At 30.7% G+C, this 20504-nt stretch overlaps 1 protein-coding gene across 1 annotated transcript in view; it reads right to left on the bottom strand.

Moving 5' to 3' along the window:
- The window catches only part of LOC106473526 (growth hormone-inducible transmembrane protein-like), a 32743-nt gene continuing 12239 nt past the window's right edge, over positions 1 to 20504 (bottom strand). The window contains exons 3-8 of the mRNA XM_013934208.2: positions 18705 to 18816; positions 15069 to 15210; positions 12027 to 12225; positions 5284 to 5382; positions 2534 to 2705; positions 1 to 292 (exon numbers count right to left, since the gene is read on the bottom strand). Of these exons, the coding sequence (XP_013789662.1) occupies positions 208 to 292; positions 2534 to 2705; positions 5284 to 5382; positions 12027 to 12225; positions 15069 to 15210; positions 18705 to 18816 (809 nt within the window). The 3' untranslated portion in view covers positions 1 to 207. The remainder of the gene's footprint in view (positions 293 to 2533; positions 2706 to 5283; positions 5383 to 12026; positions 12226 to 15068; positions 15211 to 18704; positions 18817 to 20504) is intronic.

The following is a 20504-nucleotide window of genomic DNA, read 5'->3' as shown; positions in this document are numbered from 1 at the left end:
TACAGCTTTGGGAATTTCAAATAATTTATTTTGAACCATAAAACAACTTACATTATATTTGTTTTCTAACTGAAAATTTTAAAAATATAGGGCTACTTCATATAGTTTTACAGCAGATGCTGTATAACATGATGTTATACAGAAAGAAAAGCATTCATTCATTTTCTTATACACAGAGACTGCCACGACAACACATACTAGTTGGCTTTATTTCCTTCGAGATCCTCCTCCTGCCAGAATTGTAGCAATACGTATAAATATATTTAGTGTGTCCAAATAAATTGAAATAGACCTAGAGGAGAGAGAGAATTTGCATTTTTTAAAACCAAGTTTTTAAGATAAACACATCTGTGACTTCACTTTCTTAAGCGTATAGATAGCATACAATACGGGACAACTACTGAACATATGGAATTTAAAGTTACAGGAAACACACTTGAAAATTACATTAGTTCAGGATAGTTTGTGGTAACCACCACTTATACAAATCTACTGAATGTGCTCAAACCATAAAAACATTATTATTGATAAAGTTAGCAATTAAAACTCCATATGAAAAGAGGGAGTGATAAATATACCTGTAGTCACTGATGCCAGTGCTTATCTTCTGAGAGAACCAGGCTAATTATACTAGCTCATTCATTTAAATTACATACAGCTTAAACTAATTTATTCAGTTGTGTTTTGCCATCAGATAAATAAAATTGTTGTTTTTTTCAATAGAATACTGACTGCATCCTACCAAAGATGCTATTCATTATTTCATATCTTCTGTAATTTGACTATCTTGCTTCCAACAATACTACTAGAACATTAAAAATAAATTTTTAGTTTTCTATAAAAATCTAAATTACATACACCGGTAAAAAAAAAAAAAAAACTTTAATTGTATATATAACAACTGCATCAGTCAGTGAGAGATTCATTGAGGTTATCAGACCCCTATAATGATAAAAACTTGTTAGATGCAGTACAACATACATTAAGGTTTATAAGCTTACCTGATAAACATAATGTTTAAAACCTGTTAGAGGTAGTACAACATATATTAAGGTTCATAAGTATACCTGGTCAACATAGTATTTAAAACCTGTTAGGTATGGTACAACATATATTAAGGTTCATAAGCTTATCTGGTCAACATAATGTTCAAAATCTGTTAGAGGTGGTACAACATATATTAAATCTCTCCATGTGGGCACATTTACTGCGCATGCCACAAGGCTTTTTAGTTACTTACATTCAAAATTTAATTAAAACTATCTTTTATTTATTTTATACTAATTAGTATAGCATAAAATCATAGCAAATAATCCATATTTTAATAGTATACAAATTTTAAGTTCTTAATTTTATAAGGCAATATTAAAAGAAAAATCCTTAATTTCCCCTAGTGTGAGAAATGTAACATTTTTTCTCAAGGCATTCCCTCTTCTGTAATTTATTCACCACCCCTCGAATAAGTATGGAATTTAATGTAAATTACTCACTATCATATCATCATCAGTCACATAAAGCATAATTTTTATAGCCTTCAATTTTGTTTGGTTACAGAGCCATCAAATAGAAAATCAGACCCCTCTTTCCACACTCACCTGTCATCTCCTCTCTCTCAGGATTTGTTAACAGTTCTCTCTTACATTTAATATTATATTATCTATAACCAACAGAAAGCCAGGGTTTCGTCTATGAAATGACGTATAATATTACATTGTTTTCTGAACAGAGAATTGTCAATTTCTCTGATAGTACAAGCTTTTTTCCCACAGGAAGCATATCGACAAGCTTGGATGAATTTGGATGAAATTGACCATTGGTATAATGTAAACTGAGCTCTATCTAACAACTATATACACTTATGTCAAATAACTATATATATGTTGTATATCTCAAGGCAAAGTATAGAAGATGGGCATGGCAACCATCAAGGGTTGGAAAATTTATATCTGTTTCCCAGACAACCCAGTTTGCAGACTTTAGATCTCACGTGAAAATTAGGCCAAACATGTGTCTATGAGAGAGAAACAGTGCTAAAGCTAAAGTCGAGATTTTTCAAAGCTCATGGATCATGTGACACAAAAACTGCAGTTTAAGTATTTTTTTGAAAGGTTTCCCTTGAAACAAAGTAATTAAAACTTTGATAACATAAAAATTCAAATTACAAGATACGTTATATTGTTAATTTAATTTCCATATATTGATAATAAAGTGCTTTAATTAAATTATGAATGTAATGCAGTACCATAAGCAGAAAATAATTTTAAAATGGCACCAAAGGTCACAGCTCTGAAGAGCATTTTAAAGTACAGACTTAAGTGAAACGGAAAAGTGAACTCTGTGTTCCATAAAAAAAAAAAAACATTGAAAAATGCACAAGCCTCCTACTTTAACTAAACTTAAGCAGTAGCATTAGTTGTCACATTAAACATAATTACATTTAAGATAAAAAAAACCTGAAAAGAATTAGATTCTATGGTTTGTAAAAATTACAAATTGGAAACAAAATCATAAAGCTTTTTAAATATAAACTTACGCATTGATTGGATCATAAGGTTTCATAGCATAGAGGGGATAAGTTTCTGCAGAATGAATTATTCTTTGAGTGTCATACAGGAGGAAAAAGCTGAACAAAATCAAACCTCCATACAAACTGATTGAATAAAGTCCAGCACCCAGAGCAGTAGTAGGAGGAAGAAACATAGATCCTAAAAATTAAAACATGTAACTTTTAAAACAAATATTGATGTATTATTTCAGTTAATTAAACCAATTTCAAAATATTCATGACAGTTTTGCTCTTTTCAGGATTACCAGGAATGTTTAGAGAAACACTTCTTGCTGTTTCAAAATAGATATTCAACTTTTGAAAGTAACACTGAAGCTTATGTCTAGAGCTTTAGAGAAATTTATCTTCTTCTTTGGCTGAAAGGAAGCTTAATTTAACATGGCTTTAATGTGTGGAACATTCCCCAAATTTTAGGAAACAGCATAAAATGAGCCATACATACATTCACACACACACATTTACAGAAAAAAAGATAGGTCTATTACAATAAGTTACGGAATAAGTAAATTTCACTCAATCTACATTTCATGGAAATATTCCTGTTTGAGATGCAATTGAAACACTTTCTGTCCTGCATTCTGAATAAACAATTGTATAATTAACTGTTTGAGGATAGAGTTGATCTGAGAATCCCAGAATGGCATCTTTAGTTCATTATCTACAAGTTTAATTTATTTTAGTTCCATCACAATTAATAGCTTCCCTTAAAGATGTACTCTTGCTTTGTTTTTATCTAATTCACAAGACCTCAACCACTGAGGCATCTAAGAATTGGTTGCATGTCAAGAATTCCACCATTTCAAATGAAACATATTGATAACTAACTGGCCAAGTTCTCCTACATCTTCAATAAGATTAGCTTTACATTTTGTCTTCTTACTCTGCTCCTGAACTTTGCTTTTGAAACTGTTATGATGTAATATTCCAATCTATATGATAACATGGCCACTAATTCCTTAGTTATTATAGCTTAATTTTGTTAAAGCTGTTCCTTTAAATAAACAGTCCAATGAATAGCTAGCTGTTTATCAGATCATCATTAATTACATTCACTTTTGTCACACTGCTTAATGTCACCTTTTTATCATAGTCTGTTTAGAGATGTTGTTGAACTGGCCAACATGTTCTGAAAATTAATGAGGTAGTGGTATAGTTGAAGTAGTACAGAAAGGTCATACAGTCATGAGTGACACAGCAACCAGATGTGTTTGACTGGTTTAATCTTTGTATTTCCATTTTTCAAATGTTTTTATCCTAGTGGTGATGCTTTTCTTCTTAAGATTCATTTAAATTTCTAATTGCTTGTTCTTCTTCCCACTTCTTTATCATTACAATTTCCTATCTTGGCTCAGGCATGTGTTGTCAACTTGAAGTGGATTCTCGGTTTTCTTTTACCAAAATCATCCCGTTCCTGATGTCAGTTGTAATGGTTTCTGCCGTTGAGCAGGTTCTTTTGAAAACTATTTGGTAGAATAATAATGAAACATCTAGACCACTTAACGATTTAAAGAATTTATGTCCAATTAGTGACCAAGTTTTAGAAGTCAGCAGAGTTGTAATTAGCTAAAATTGTGATAATACACAGAATAGAGGAGAAAAAATTAAAAGTAGTACTAAGTATCACTTTGTCACTTCGGAATCCTTTCTGGTAATGGAATTTTTTCTACCACACTTGAGGTAAAATGTTTCTAGCAGTAAAAGTAAGATAAAAGCCTGTGAGGTGACTCACTTTAGTATCTTTTGCAGTTCACATTGAATATGTTGAAAAAATTGAAACAGAAGTATGAAATACAAGCAGAAGGTTGTCAAACACAAAAAAGAAGTAAATACATAATACTGTGTAAAGTAATTTACAATATAATTTAAACCCACCCTAACGGAACAATACCAAATTTAAATGGAAACTAGTTTAGACTTTTCACGTCCTCTTCAGTTCAACATCTGTTTGTGCGAGAAAAACAACTGCTTATTTTATAACTGAAGTTCCAATTCTTTGATGTTAGAATGGGATCCAACTCAAAGTGATCTTCAGATGTGTTGAAGCTTGGTCATCTTTGGATTAACAAACTTTCAAGAATTCTTCTTTTGACTTAATTTGTTGTCTTATTTATTAACTTGACCAATTCCCACAAACATTAGACTGAAGAGGTTATGTGAAATGTCTAAACTAGTTCCCATTTAAATTTGGTATTGTTCCATTAGTGTGGATTTAAAATTAATTGTATATTCAAACATGTTTTATCTTCTTTATCTTTTTCTTGTATCCAGGCAAGTATATAAAAACATTTTAAAAAAATAACCCTTTACAACATTAGAATATGAAATATCACATTGTACTCAACATAAATATTTTTTTTATTTCATTTCATAATATGTAGTTGATAATTTTATATAGAATAATTATTACTAGCTTTCTAACAAGCTTTTTCTACATAAAACATAAGTGTAGCCATGAAAAATAATTTACCTCATTAATTTTTTTTGAACAAAAATGTTACCTTTGACATTGGAAGTACTGGCAACTGAACATTTCATACCATAGCAAGATGATGAAAACAACATATTCCATGACTACAAAATGTAATGTACTTTTGAACTTTCCAAAAATGCACTTAAAACAAAAGTATTACAAAAACTATTCACCTTTCCAACTTATAAATATTGGTTAATTTAGCCTGTTACACAATGTATCTTTAAAACTCCCTAAGTATACCCACCAACAGAGGATGCAAATACAACCCCCAAACCAATAGCCAATGGACCTCCCATGGTTAAAAACTTTTCACTTGGTGCACATACTGCTACAGCTGACAGTCCTGCAAAGGACGAAAAAAAAAATCACCATAACTACTGGTTTTGCATGTGTTTCTAACTTCTACTGGACAATTTTTGGTACTTTTCCATTATACCTCCACAACTGATACTGTTAAGCCTAATGTTTAAGAACTAATTATATAATTATTTTTTTAGCACTACTTTGTCTCCACACTAAAGTAATAAAGTATATCCTTAATTATATAGAACTTAAAAAGAGAACTTTATTAGAAGTGGCAGTAACTAGTTTTTGATCAATAGATAATATTAATAATACAACGTAATTAGCCCGATATATATTATAACTTACCTAAAACTATAGGCTGAATTGAAATTAATGGATCTAAGTCCAAGTAAATAAGTTAATCCTTAAAACAAGAATATAGAATAAACTAGTTTTTAGATTGTACATATTTAATAAAACAATGTATTTCTCCTGTTTTATGATTTACTTTAGTGTGAAGATAAACTAGCAATAAACAAAATTGGTTTCTAAACATTAGGCTTAACAATAACAGTTGCAGGGTTTTAACAGAAAAGTACCTAATTTTTATAACTGGATATTAGTTGATCAATAATAATAAGTTTGTTTACTTCAATAAAAATTTGGAAAGATGATCAAACATTTTAATCTTACAATAATTAAACAATATAATAAAATCAACAAAACTTGTTTCAATTTTAAAACAGTTGGTATTTCAATACATACTAGAAAAATATCAGAGAGGCTTTATGACACTAACTAGTAGTTTACAATCAATGCTGTTACATTTACTTTGTTATATACAAGAAACAATGTAACAAATTAGTGTACATAAGTAACGCTGTTATGTTTTCTCTGGTTTAAAACTTGGCAAATTAGGGGTATTTCCTAATGAATTAATCAATGGAATCATTAGTTGTATGAGCATTGGGGGGGGGGGGTCAAAATGTGCATGCCAACCTTATACATATAGCCTATCAACATGGTATTATGAATTTGTAGTCAGCATTATCAACTTTTTTATTATCCTACATTCCTGATTTCACGACTATTCATGTTAGAAAAAATACCAGCTAGAATGTACAGATATACTGAAAAAACTTTAGATACACATTTAGGAGGCTATAGAGGTTATGCACACACAATTTGTCAACTGTACAATGGATGAAGGTACTTTCATTGTTCACAAGAAGATCTCTTTGCACTCAGACTTTTCAGACTGATTTTCACATACATATTTTTTGTATAAAAAATTTAGTACAACATTCGATTTTTTTGTGTGCACAAGGGACTTGCACTTTTGACTAAAAGCTTGTTATATTTCCTGAATACACTTCATAATTTCAGAATTATAGTTAACAATATTTCTCTAACATGGGTCAGTCCATGGACCTCTCCCAAACTTTGTACGTGAAAATATATCATACATCCTGTGCAACTGCATTCTTCAACATTTAGCAACAATGAAAGATTTATTCATTTATCAACAGTGATGTAACTAGGAGCAGAAAGGCCCAAGGCAAAGTATTACAATAGTTACAAAATTCTTCAGATTGTAGCCAAATAAAGGAAATAAATAATCATAACTCATTTTATTCATCAGGCAAACACATCAGATAATATAGCATTATCATGTTATAAAGTAACATTTAACTTTTCCACAGAATGATGGTATGATACATATAAACTAACTTTCTGGTTGATAGCTGTGTAACACTACAACCAAATCTCTTAATATCTTTAGATGAAAATACTTCCCCTATAAAGTATCTTGGATCAATCAATGTAGACCATACATTTCATATTAACTGTAACCTAAATCAAACATAGTTAAAATAACATGAATATATCCTGTAAATGATTAACTCATTCATGTTATTCATTTAGTAACTTCAAAGTTTATATCTTTATTTTTAGTAATGTGATTAATACAAAAATAACAATTAAAAACATACATTTTAATTTAAATTAAAATTAAATAGTTTTAATTATTTATAATCATATTTAGAGAAAAAAATGTACTAGTAAACAGGATGACTGTTCTCATAACAATTCTAACTTCTAAACAATAAAAGTATCAATTCTGTAACAAGTCTATGATGTAAAGGGCTGTAAATGTCCTAAACAACACTAATTTTGATGAAAATAAATCTAGACATATTGATAATGTCTGAAAATAGCCAAGGCAGGAAAGAGTTATCATGGCATGTTTAACTGACATGTATATAATTGTATTAGCTTAGAAATAATCAATTATTGGCTGAGGGCTTAACCCTTTCCAGACAGGTCACAGGTCAAAGGCAATGTCATCACATTTGTTGATTTGCATTCAAAATTTATTGAAAAATTATTTTATGAACTTATGTCAATAAGTTTGGTATCAAACTGTATATTATAATTCAAGTTTTAGTATTATACATTATTCAATTTCTTAACTTAAAAGTAAATATTAAAAAAAATGCACCTAAACATCATTTTTTGTGTCTCACGTGGTATGTTTAATAAAGCACTGGTTCAAATTAGATGTTTATGATGTCAAAATACAAAGTCTATAGTTTTGTACGAATTAGGAGCTCAAATTACTGATATTGACAAGCTAGAATACAAAATAAGAACCTCCAATATTTTCTATTTGCTGAGACATCGCTATATGTATTCAACAAACACAGTGGCCCCACCCAACTCTTTTCATTTTTGGAAAGACATGCTTATGTACACTTACTTCTGTCTACGACATGTGAATAGCCATTCGAAAGCTCAAAATTTCACCCTAGTGGATTTCTCAGCCATTTTCAAGTGTTATGATGTCATTTCCTTCTTTCGAAACATGACTTCAAGAAAGTAGGTTGGGTCATTAGTCTGCTTGAAATTTCATATTTTTTTTAGACCGAAATACAGTTACTAAACTTGATAATTTATAGTGGAATTCTATGGCATTGATATAGTAATTTATGATTTTTTTGGTTATTTCAAATAAAAAAAAAAAAAAAAAAAAAAAAAAAAAAAAATGTTTCACATTCTCCATCTGCATAATTTTAAAAAGCTTAGCAACGTACAACAAGCAGCAATCAAGTACAAAGGTCATAACTAGAAAAAATAATTGTTTGCTTTACTTCTTTATTTACTGTTCTTTATAAGTTTAAGCACTTATTTGTAAACAGTAATAATCTATATACATATATAATGTATAATAATTGAAATATGACTATTTTACAAAATACTGGTCCACTAAAACACAGGTCACTTTTAAAAGACTAAAGGTCAGTTTTATATTAATGGATACGGTAACACGAGTGCACGTGCGGTGTGTTATTGTGACTTCTTTGTTAGCCAGACATGGCCGACGAAAGTCACTATAATAAAAATAATAAATATATATATAAATGTATAATGTTATGAAATTTAAGCTATTTAGTCTAAACATTCATGTTTTTATGTTATAATTTGTAGTCATTCTAAAACAAAAAAAGGCATATTTTATATTTCCTAATTTTTTACGGTGGTTACGAGATCAGTCAAATCGACCAAACTCATACAGAAATTCGTTAGTTTTTCTTAAGAAACATTTGATAACTATATGGACATTATAAAGATTTCGCATGTGAAATTTGAAAATTTTCTGATGCATAAAAGTATTTTAAATCTGTCAGTATTTTAAATTCTGACAGACTTAAAATACTTTTATGCATCGGAAAATTTTCAAACATATATATTTATATACACACACAACTTTTCCTTTTTGCCAGTTGTCAAATAGAAAGGCTTTTAGTTATGTATGTTTATACTATGTTGTTGTTGGGCTTAGGATTCTTCTACAGTAGGTGTCCAAGACTTGTTAGTGATAATTTCAGCAATGAATAAACAGCACGCACTTCACTTGTTTTCAGAATAATATATATATATTAAAAAACAAGTTAATGTATGTACAATAAATTCTTCAACACTATAGATATTGTGGACATATTATAAATACTATATATGTAGTTCTCTCCTTCTTGTCAAATATCTACTTAGGCATATTCAATTACTTTAGAATTTCAGTTGACAAGAGAACTATCTTCTCTATTTCTATCGCACTAGTATTCTCTGTGATTCACTTATAATTGTGGCTCGAGTTACTGTAATTGTTTGGTCTTCTTTCTTTTGAAGATCCTCTGTTCCTTTTGTAAAAGTGCACTCACGCTGATTCATTTACTTTACAACCACGTTTTGATAAAATAAAATTATTTGATCTGGTTGTTTTTATACTAACTTTTGAAATAATAAATGGAGAAGGAGAGGGGGGAAGAGAGATAGATTTGCATCTACTTACACAACATTAAATAATACAGTTCTTAGTTTCAGAAAAAATGGAAGGGTGGGCTACAAGGGTATGGTTACCTTGACTCCTTCCCAAGTTCCTTGTTTGATTATACAATATTAAAGAATACAGTTATTATTTTCTGAAAAACAAAAAATGGATGAGAGGTTCCCACTCCCCTAGAACTGCACTAGATTATACAACATTAAAAATAAAGGTATGCAACTATAAATTAGAAACATAAAAACAATGTTTAAAAAAACCAGTAAGTTTACACTTTATTTACCACAATTGCCTTCCCTGTAGTCAGTAGTTCAATGTTAGTGACAATGGAAATTAGCTTTAGTAGCTTCACATAAGCAAAGACAGGGTAATTAAGCAGGGGACAAAACAGTTTGGTGGATTTGATTAGTAAAATTGCTAATCAACACTGAATTTGATTAGCAGTTAGTAAATATTACTTAGCATCTTTTTACCATTCATCATTTTAACACATTATGAGAACTAAATCTAGCACTAAAAGTCTTATCTATTTGTAAAGACATACACTAATGAAAACAAGTAAATAGTATATTTATATTTTAATAACGCTTTTATTCAGCTTCAAACCCAATATTTAATTGTACCATACATGGCATTTCATGAACAAAATAGTTCCTGGTATATAAAGTAAAACTTCAAAAAAAAATACCAAACACCTCGACTGTCACAAAAGAATGCAACAACTGACTAAACAAAGACTAAACATCTATTTCATCACTCTTCACAACGTGGTCTTAGTTTTAGTGAATTACATTCAAAATTCAATTAAGCTACTTTTTGTTCAAGTTATATCAATTAGTATAGCATAAAATGGTAGCTTATAATTCATATTTTAAGAGTATATAAATTTTAGGTTTTAATTTTATAAGACAGTATTTTTAAAAAATCCCAAATTTTCTCTAGTGTGAGAAATGACATTTTTTCACTAGGTATCCCCCTCTTCTATAATCTATTTACCACCCCTTCAATAAGTACGAAACTTAACATAAATTACTCATCATAATGTTGTCATCTCTAAGACAAAGCATAACTTTCATAGTCTTCAATTTTGTTTGGTTATAGAGCCATCAAATAGAAAATCAGACCCCTCTTGCCATACCCACTTGTCACATAATCGGTAAAAGATGTTTACTAAAAGTCTGCCAAATTTTGTGAAGATACAAATACTGTGTTAAAAGTTATGGTATTAAAACTATATACATGTAAAAAAGGTCATGTGGTCAGTCCATGGGACTGAGCCTGTATTGAGAGAGTTTGTAACCAGCTCAATGCTAAATGTACTAGACGTATATATTCTATTCTAGTTGACTAAGCTGCAGGGACTAATCTGATGCATTCCCAACAACATGAACAGACTGCTAAGTGTATGTGTATAAAATATGTGCATTACAAAATGCAAAAGTACTGTATGCGACACTTGGCAGGAATTTCTGGGAATTGAATATCAGCATTGGCTTTCGTATATCAAACTGAAATGTTACTCTCACTGTGTTGTGGAAGGTCTCGAAGACAGCATACAAGAGAAAGGAATGAGTTGCACATTATGAGGAAAGTTACTTGCAACTGGGGTTGTTTAGATTTGCAAATTGCAATGCGAATCCAAATATTTTGTCCTCTGATTAAGTGTAGTTGGAATTGAAACTAAGACCCACATATGATTATATCAACTAGCTCTACATAACAGCACTACATAACAATGTTTACGGACAACAAGGGACCTATTGTTTATGCACACTAATTTGTTTTACTATGTTTCCTTAAATTTTCATAAACATGCTTATAAACATGTAAAACAGTTTAGTTATGTACAAAAAGCATGATACATTTCATCATTTGTGTATATTAATGACTTAACATGATATACTTCATCATTTTTATACATTACAAACCTAACAATATTAATATTTTGCTCCTATCTCATTGAAGAAATAGAAAAAAACAATACATGCAAATGTAATTTACTTTCATGTTGTTAATCTTTGTCATGTATGTTGCTATAAAATTATACCTTTTTTATTTACTATGTTTAAACTTTAGTATTAAAACTTGTTTGGAAATACATTTTATTCCTTTTGTATGCATGAAAGACGTAATTACAACCACAATAATTTGTGAAACAACATAACTCAATTTCTCTCAAGTCAAACCAACTTCTTGTTAGATTACAAAAATGATTTATTTTAAATCAACTTAACTATGAACTTCAAATGCTAAAACCAGAGAAGGTATTTAATGAATCTATCTTTTACCCACATTTCTTTTAGAACATTCAACCCACAAGAATTCTACTACAGAGTTTAATTAAAACACAATCCACCTACCACTTACAACTCCTGCAGTTAACCAAGCTGCTCGTAACAAGATAGGGCCACCAAGTAAACACAAAGGAGCTACAACAGCTCCCATTATTCCACTGTGAACCATCCAGGCAACATGTTTGGCTCCAAACTTCTCGGAGTATGGCATTGATCGTACAATCATTCCACTTCCAATCATAGCAGCTAAAGTTGCACCAATAGCCTAGGTGTGAAAAAAAAGTTGAAAAACTATTTAACATCTTGTTTTCAACATTCTTTCTCAAAAAATTAAATAACAGAGATTGCAATAATAATATTAACCAGTAATCATGGGTTTGCAAGATAAATGTCTTTAGTACTTTTTGTTTTAATTTTAAGTTGTTTCAAGTGAGAGATATTAGTATTAAAAAAATAATCTAATTTAATTAGCTAATTACAATGTTAGCAAATGGTTTCAGAGATAAATCATGGCAGATGAAGATGAAGTTAACAATTATCAGTCAAAATCATATCAGATACCCAAACTTGCATTTAACTGCTCAAAAGGAAATAAACTCTTATTAAACAGCTGAAATTATCAAGCACTAGAATAATGTCATACCTCAATCCAAGAAGAGAAGAAAGAAATTTATCAATAATTAATTGTTAGAAAAATCTAAAAAGGAATATACCAATCACAAACTATTATAATATTTTAAAAATAACTACTGCAATTATCAACTGTTAAGATAACCTAAAAAATAATATGTCCATTATTATTCATTAGAATAACCTAGAAAAGAATATATATATATATATCCATTAGAATAACCTACAAAAGAATATATCCATTTTAAGCAATTAGAATAATCTACAAAGGAATATATCAATTATCAACAGTTATAAACTATCAATTTTTATAATGATCTAAAAAGCATACATATATAAATTATTAAGTGCTACAATAATGGCATACCTTGATAAGTAAATGATTTATAATTTTTCTACTTAGTTATACATAAATACTTTTATAGTTATTTTATTCTTTATTTTAGGTATATATTTTTTTATTTGTCTTTTGTATTTATAACAAAGCTACAAAGACTTTCTGCCACAGCCCCTACTTTTGAACTACTGAACAGTCAGCAGCAACCTCTCACCCACAATAAGTGATTGACTTCACTAATATAATGCACTCACAAGCTTAGCTCTCTAGCTTTGAGCTCAGTCATTTGGACTGAGTTTGTGACCCCAAATTGACCTTTATAGTTTCCATACCATAACATCTAACATTTTGTATATCTTCATGAATCTTAGCAAGCTTTCACTAATAGTCATTTGTAACATTAATGCCCTTTGAACTGCGTTTAACATTCTTGCCATAAAATCTGTAAATAACTTTGCAAATGTAAAGCTTATAGTTACCCTATCAAATTACATAATGCCTAGGCTACTTTCAAACTGCTCCCAAACATACTTCGTGAACATTTATTATTATTCTTCTTTTTTTTAAAGTTTTTAATTTTTACATTTTAGTTACGTTTATAATAGTAAATAAAGAATACATAAAAAACAAGAAATAAAGTGCTTACTTGGTTCTTTTTTTGCTGTCAACAATACTTATCCCTACATTTTCACACTACTAAACTAACTATGTTTTTACTATATTAAATAATGCATCAGAGAACAGAAAATAATAATATGCAAAAATCAGACAATATCCCATAACAATCAAGTTTGTTTGGCTTTCTAACTATGCAACAAGTACTGTTAAAAATTCAGCTAAGCTGGTTGATGTCATTCCCAAAGGAATAAAATTAAAACTGGAAGAGAAATAGACAAGTCTCTGTACAGAAAAACAACATAATATAATACATCATTTGATAGATTAAAACCTTGACGTTCTGTTGGTTATAGATAATACAGTATTAAATGTCAGAGAGAACTATTGGCAATTTCTGAAAGAAAAGATGTGGCAGGTGGGCTTAGCAAGAGAAGTCTGATTGTGTATTTTATGGCTCTGTTACTAAATAAGATTAGAGACTGTAAAAATTATGCTTTGCCCGAGTCATGACAACATTATAATGAGGAATGTACATTAAATTTCATACTTCTTGGAGGGGTGGTAAATAGATTAGAGATGAGGGAATGCCTAGAGAGAAAATGTTACAATTCTCATACTAGGGTAAATTCAGGATTTTTTAAAATATTGCCTTATAAAATTAAGAATGTAAAACTTATATATTACTAAAATCTGGATTATTAGCTACATTTTTTTGCACCATTTATTTGTATACTATGATACAAAAGTAGTATAATTAAATTTTGAATGTAATTCGCTAAAACTTCATGAGACGTACAAAACATTATGCCTATGGTGAGAGAGTTTAAAGTGCAAGGAATACTCTGCAGTATCATATGGATTCAAACCCAGCTTACAAGGTCCAAAATTCAGAGTTCAACTAAAGAGCCAGCCAGCACACTATGTTACACTTACAGATTTTATAATGATCCTTTAACACTGATAATTTGTACAACTTACTCATATGGTTACTACTTCAGACAGATGAAAAACCTGGTGTGTGTGTGTGTGTGTGTGTGCATGTAATTCAGTTAGAATTTGAGTACCTAATAATAAAACACAGGTACTTTACATAAATAATCTATATGTTTGTTATTTTAACTAGCATGTGATTTGATTTTGGTTTTCTGCTTGTATTTACATTATGTTTTCATAAAACTCAAGAAAAATAATTTTGAATTTACTTCTGAAATTGATTTTAATATAGTGTACACTTTAGCATGCATTTTGAACACATCAGCATATTTAAAAAAATGGATTGTTAAACACAAATGTAAATCCCACAGTTTAGATACTGGTACTTCTGCAATGACATTTAAGAATTTGAAAACAAACTTTTGTTCTAACAGTAAATATACATTGCACCTTCCAAGGGAGGAAATAACACTAACCACCTTTAAAGTTGATGGTTATTTTTATCAAATTAGGAACTAACACATTACCTTTCAAACAATTAAATTTGTTTTATCTACCACAGATTTAGTTAAAATATTATTTTACTATACCAGCCACGAATTCTTCATCATCAAGTTCATTAGAGTCGGTGTGCGAAATACAGCTACAGTGGAGGCCGCTGTCACTGCAATGCTCCCTCCAAAATAAAAATATGTGTCTTGAATTCTTTGCTTGACATATTGGGGCCATGTACTGTATAACAAAACATGTTATGATTTGAATAACAGTATTGTTATAAACTTAAAAAAATCACTTTTAAAGTAAAACTCTACTAGAAGGTGTAATTATACTGTACATAATATATATTAAATACCAAATACATTCTACAGAGAAAAAAGTAATCGGAGTAATTTTTTTAATTTGTTCAGTCAAGAATAAAACAAGAATCTACTTAAATATTTCCTGGCATATTTCATTCTGATCACAGATTTTTTATTTCTTTATATATTGAGACTTTCAAAATTTTCTCAGTAGGTGATCACCATTTTGGCTGTTACATATTAAAATGTCAGTTTTAAAATGAAAGACAAATTAATGGATAGAACTAAAATGTTACATTTTGGAACACCAAATTAAATGTAATTACAGCCAAAACACCACATTCAAATGAATAATTGTCCACAAAAAAATACTTCAATAACTTAAAAATTATGCAACTCCCATTATGAACTAGCTTAAATGGCACAATCCACCTATGTGAAATGCTTTTCAGCTTTTGCTGAGCATTTACCACACACGTCTTTCACATTTGGCACATTTATCTGAAGTTCTGTTTTTATTGCATTTAGCTACCTGGCATTGTTTTCTTTTATGTGTTTCACTAAATTCATGCTCAGATGTTCTGTGCTTTACAGGATTATCAAAAGTGTTTTTATTGGAGGTCTGAGGCTCGTGTCAAGATAAAATTCCTCCTACTGATATCTTATTCTGTGCATTCTTTGTACAAAACAAAGAAATTGATAGCCTTGAAGTCCACAAAATTGTAAAACACAACTGGACACAGACAAGAACCAGCTTTTACTGAATACTAATGTGCCACCTGGTTTGCAACATCCACTCCGTACTTGGGTTGTTGAAAAGAACAGTCGGACATGTGAAGAGAGCTGAGAATTCAAACATTCTTCCTCAGCTTGCACTTGTAAATAGTCAATGTAGTAAAATCACTGTGCCTGTACTGGTGTACAGCTCTGGTTCTGGATTTGTTCACTATTCCAAATAGGCTGAGTTTTTTTCTGCAACTCTTTTGCCAATTCAAGTGAAGCAAAAAACTGTCTGTGGTCACATTCATCACTTTTCCTAATTACAGACTGAGTATTACATTGTCTGCCAGTCTCTGACCAGCTGGGCAAGATTCATCTTTGCCCAGGTAGAGAAAAGCATTCAGAACATATTTTGAGGCAATGTCTACTGCTAGTCAAAACTTTATTGTTTGTTTCCGTGTATTGTGTCTAGGAACATAGTGCTTTTGTGGGAAACAGCTGCTCATCCTCAGTAATGGTCTCTCCCAGCTTGTAGCAGACAAAGCTTTTTTCAATGAAGCCATTTCACATTTCCAATGTCAAGGCAAATTTGTCTGTTTGAAGTTAAGCACTTTTCATTGCTCTCGAGTCAAAATGCAAAAATCTCAAGATTTCTCAAAATCAATTCCTTGGCATTGTCTCTGTAAAAAAAAAAATTCCCATTGCACACATTAAAAGCTCTCCAGGTAAATGCTTTTGCCACCATAGGCCCCATGAACATATAGTGGTGCAATAACTGCTTGTAATTCCTTCAGAGACATTTTCCAGGAATCATCATTCTGCACCTATGCACCTCTACTTTAGCACATCACTGAATGTGGTGTAGCATTCTCATATCATTCAATAATTGAAAATCACTGAGAGGACTATAAATGATGTGCACTGTGTGGGACCTGAAGTTTCTCTCAAACCATTTTGTGCTGCCCATCTCTTTGCAGCCTCAACAGTGGGTTTCGTAATTTCTTAAACTGTTCCATCCTTCCCAATCTCCTATATGCCTATTCCAGTTCACACTAGTGATGCAGTTGGAGATGTTGTGGTTGTAACTGTATTAAGAAAAGTGGCTGGCACAGCTGAAGCAACTGCAGCAGGAGATGATACAGGTAAAGCAGTTGACACTGCAGAGAATTGTCCAGAACTGCTGTTTCTGCTACGACATCTTCTGGATATGGAGAATTGTTTTGGTGGTAGTGACATTTTTACTTCAGGACTGTGTTTCACAAATCCAGAACTCATCACTTTAACAATCGCTCACATTCCCTGCATCAGAATCATTTTCTCAGTTGTGAGCTACTCTATCACTTGTTGAACAGATATATGTCTTCTCTGAGCCATTTTTGAGTTTTTGAGTCTCTGTCAGTTTCGCTTTTACTATATATACTTAAATTGACAGATGGGCAGACACCACTTCTCACAGGAATTGAAGGAATTATAAATAGGCTATGTTATGACACACTCAAATCAACAGACAAGGAGACACCACTTCTCATGAGGTTTGCCAAGATTTTAAGAAGATTATGCTGAAATTCATTCACATCAGCTGACAAACCCACACCTGTTCTCCGAGACTTCAAGGGCCAAAATTTAATCAAAGAGCTGGGAGCTCAGTTGGAGATGGAAATAACAAGAGGCATCTATACTGAAACTGCAAGCTGCTAAATACAAAAAAAAAATTAAAAAATTGTATGTTGTAATGAATATTGTAAACAGCAGTCAAATTGACAGGTCTTTGGCAGTCCTAGTTGAAAGTGATTATAACTTTATTTCTGCCTTTGAAACACCATCAGGATATTTAATACATGGATTTAGGAAAGTTATGAGTGGACGACAGCATATCTTTCATACACCCAAATGATATTTAAGCTTTAAAAGTGTTAATTAGGTATCAAACAGACATACTTAGAATATGATTAACTGACAACATTTTGATGGTGTTTGGTAAATGTGATATTCAATGAAAAACATAACTCTATATGCAACTACAATTCCTGTACATTACTTCCTTTCCATGCTAACAGTTACAATACAAAACAAAATACTATCTAAAGTAGATGAAACAGCATGCTAATAAAATTACAAACTGTTATTCCTCATCTCTCTCTCAAGGCTTAACTTGAAACAAGACATCTGTATGTAGCTTACACAACAAAGAACTCCACAAAAATGAGCACATCAGGCAAACCTCACAAACAGTTCACATCATACTTAGAAGTATTCTCAGCTCAGCTTGGAAAGTACAAAGTCTTACTTTGTAATAATTCTTATACTGTTATCCAGAACCTGTGTAATAATACTGATAAGTGTTATCCACATCCTAGGAAATAATTCTTATAGCATTAACCACATCCTGTGTGATAATTCTCATAAAGTGTTATCCATATTCTGTGTAATAATTCATATAGCATTATCAGCATCCTATGTAATAATTCTCAGTGTTATCCATATCCTGTGTAACAATTCTCAGTATTATCTGTCACATGTAATAATTCTAATAAAGAGGTATACGTAATAATAAAGTGGAAAGTGCTGATTGAGGAAAAAAAGAGAGAGAAAAAAAGTTTCATTTCTTTGACTAAACCAAAAGAAAATTATTACAAATTGTAGTAGGGGCAGGAAAATAATATTTGAAAAACAAAGCCAAACATATTGAAAATTATTGTGGCTTACATTGAGTTTTCCAGTGCTCCAGGCTGGTTTGAAAGGCCCAGACCATAGTAACATAAGGCTCCTAGTCCCATTACAGAAGCTCCTGCAAGTGCACCCTTTCCAAGACTAAAAGCTATAAAGTAAACAAGCCATGGATAAATATACAGTATAATAGAAAATAACAACACAAAATGACTGAAAACTAAGAATGTACACACTGTTACTGGTAATGTATCACAACATTATATTTTATTGCAAAAGAAAATTAAGCAACACTAAAAAAATGTTTTCTACATACAGAGATTTGTTTTTAGACATTTTGTAATCTAATACAACAAAGAAAAAGTGACTTTTAAGGATTTTAAAGTTATAGAACAAAAAATATGCTAATTTCCTAGCCTGGAATATTCGAGAATTGTTTTTAACAGATATTTCAATAACACCTGATTTTTTGTCACTTTAAGTAGCCCAAAATTTATTAGATTGACCAACAACTACCTATTTTTGTTTGGAAATATATTCACAAACATGTTAGTTTTTATACCATTATAATAAGTAGAAACAACAAATAAAAAAGGAAAAACATAATGCATATATTAACAAGTTTTATACCATTATAATGAGAACAGACTACAAGTGTTCAATGAAAATATAATTGTTTGGGGAACAATATGTTATAAGACGAAACTATGAAGCTTCTAATAAAGTAGCACATGGTACATCCTTCTTAATTTGATTTACATAAAACTGATTATTTTTGTACTTTCTTAGATTAAGCAATTTCATTATGATTTCAAAAGAAGCAGTTTTATTCTGGACATAATTTACATATAACTTTTTGTTTTTTCTTTGTCTTCATCTGTACAACGTGCATTTTATTTTGGACTTTCTCCAAGTAGTCTTTTATATATAGTTTATTTTACTTACATAAAGTGGTTTCTGTCTGGGCTTATCACATTTTTAGAAATTAGTTTTATTTTCTGAAGTCCTTTTTTTAGGCTTTAACTACACAATGTACAAAGTAATTCCTTTTGCACTTCACTTACCCATGTAGTTTCTTTCCAAGTTTCATCTTCATGAACTAGTTTCTCTCTGTTCTTCATCTACATGTTCCCAAATTAATGTTTTACTGTATAGATTTTTCTTTGTGCTTCATCTAGCTGTTTATGAATTGTTTTTGTTTTGTTTTTTGGTGTATTTTTTAAGCATTTTAACAATATGAAGTAGTTTTTTTTTCTGTGCTTCATCTGCATGGAGGTTAACATTTTCTTAAATTGAAAATGTATTTCCAATAATATTTACCACTTTCACACTACAGCAATTACTCAACTGCCAGGTTTTCTTCCTTTGCCCATCTAAGCATTGGTCTGATTTTTTCTTGTTTGCTACAGTCTTTTATACCTCACTTAATTGCCCTTGGTGATATTTGTTTGGTGATACTCTCCACCTACATTGATGCACCCTCTATCTTGGTACTATACATAAGCACCTGATTCAGATGATGTTATCACTTTTTTGAGACTGACCCAATCCACAGTCTCTAACACTGGCTCTTAGTGGGGAGGAAGGGCGTGACATACATTTTTGATTTAAGAAAATGTTAACTTCCAAACATACTTACCTCCTCTCAAACTACAGCTAGAATTCCACATTTAGAAGGTGGAGGGGGCCAGTGAGAGCATTATCTATACAGAAGGCATCTGCATAGGTTATAGGTGTGTCAATAGAAAATTGGCACCCTAGTGGGGGAACCGCACTACTTTCAGAACAGGTATTCTCTTCACCAGGAGCTAATTCATGTACTGTGGGTGAAAATTTACA

The sequence above is a fragment of the Limulus polyphemus genome, unplaced genomic scaffold (assembly GCF_000517525.1).
Source record: "Limulus polyphemus unplaced genomic scaffold, Limulus_polyphemus-2.1.2 Scaffold6251, whole genome shotgun sequence".
NCBI classification, from domain to species: domain Eukaryota; kingdom Metazoa; phylum Arthropoda; class Merostomata; order Xiphosura; family Limulidae; genus Limulus; species Limulus polyphemus.
The sequence above is the reverse complement of the archived record's forward strand: the minus strand, read 5'-3'. Positions and strand labels throughout refer to the sequence as shown.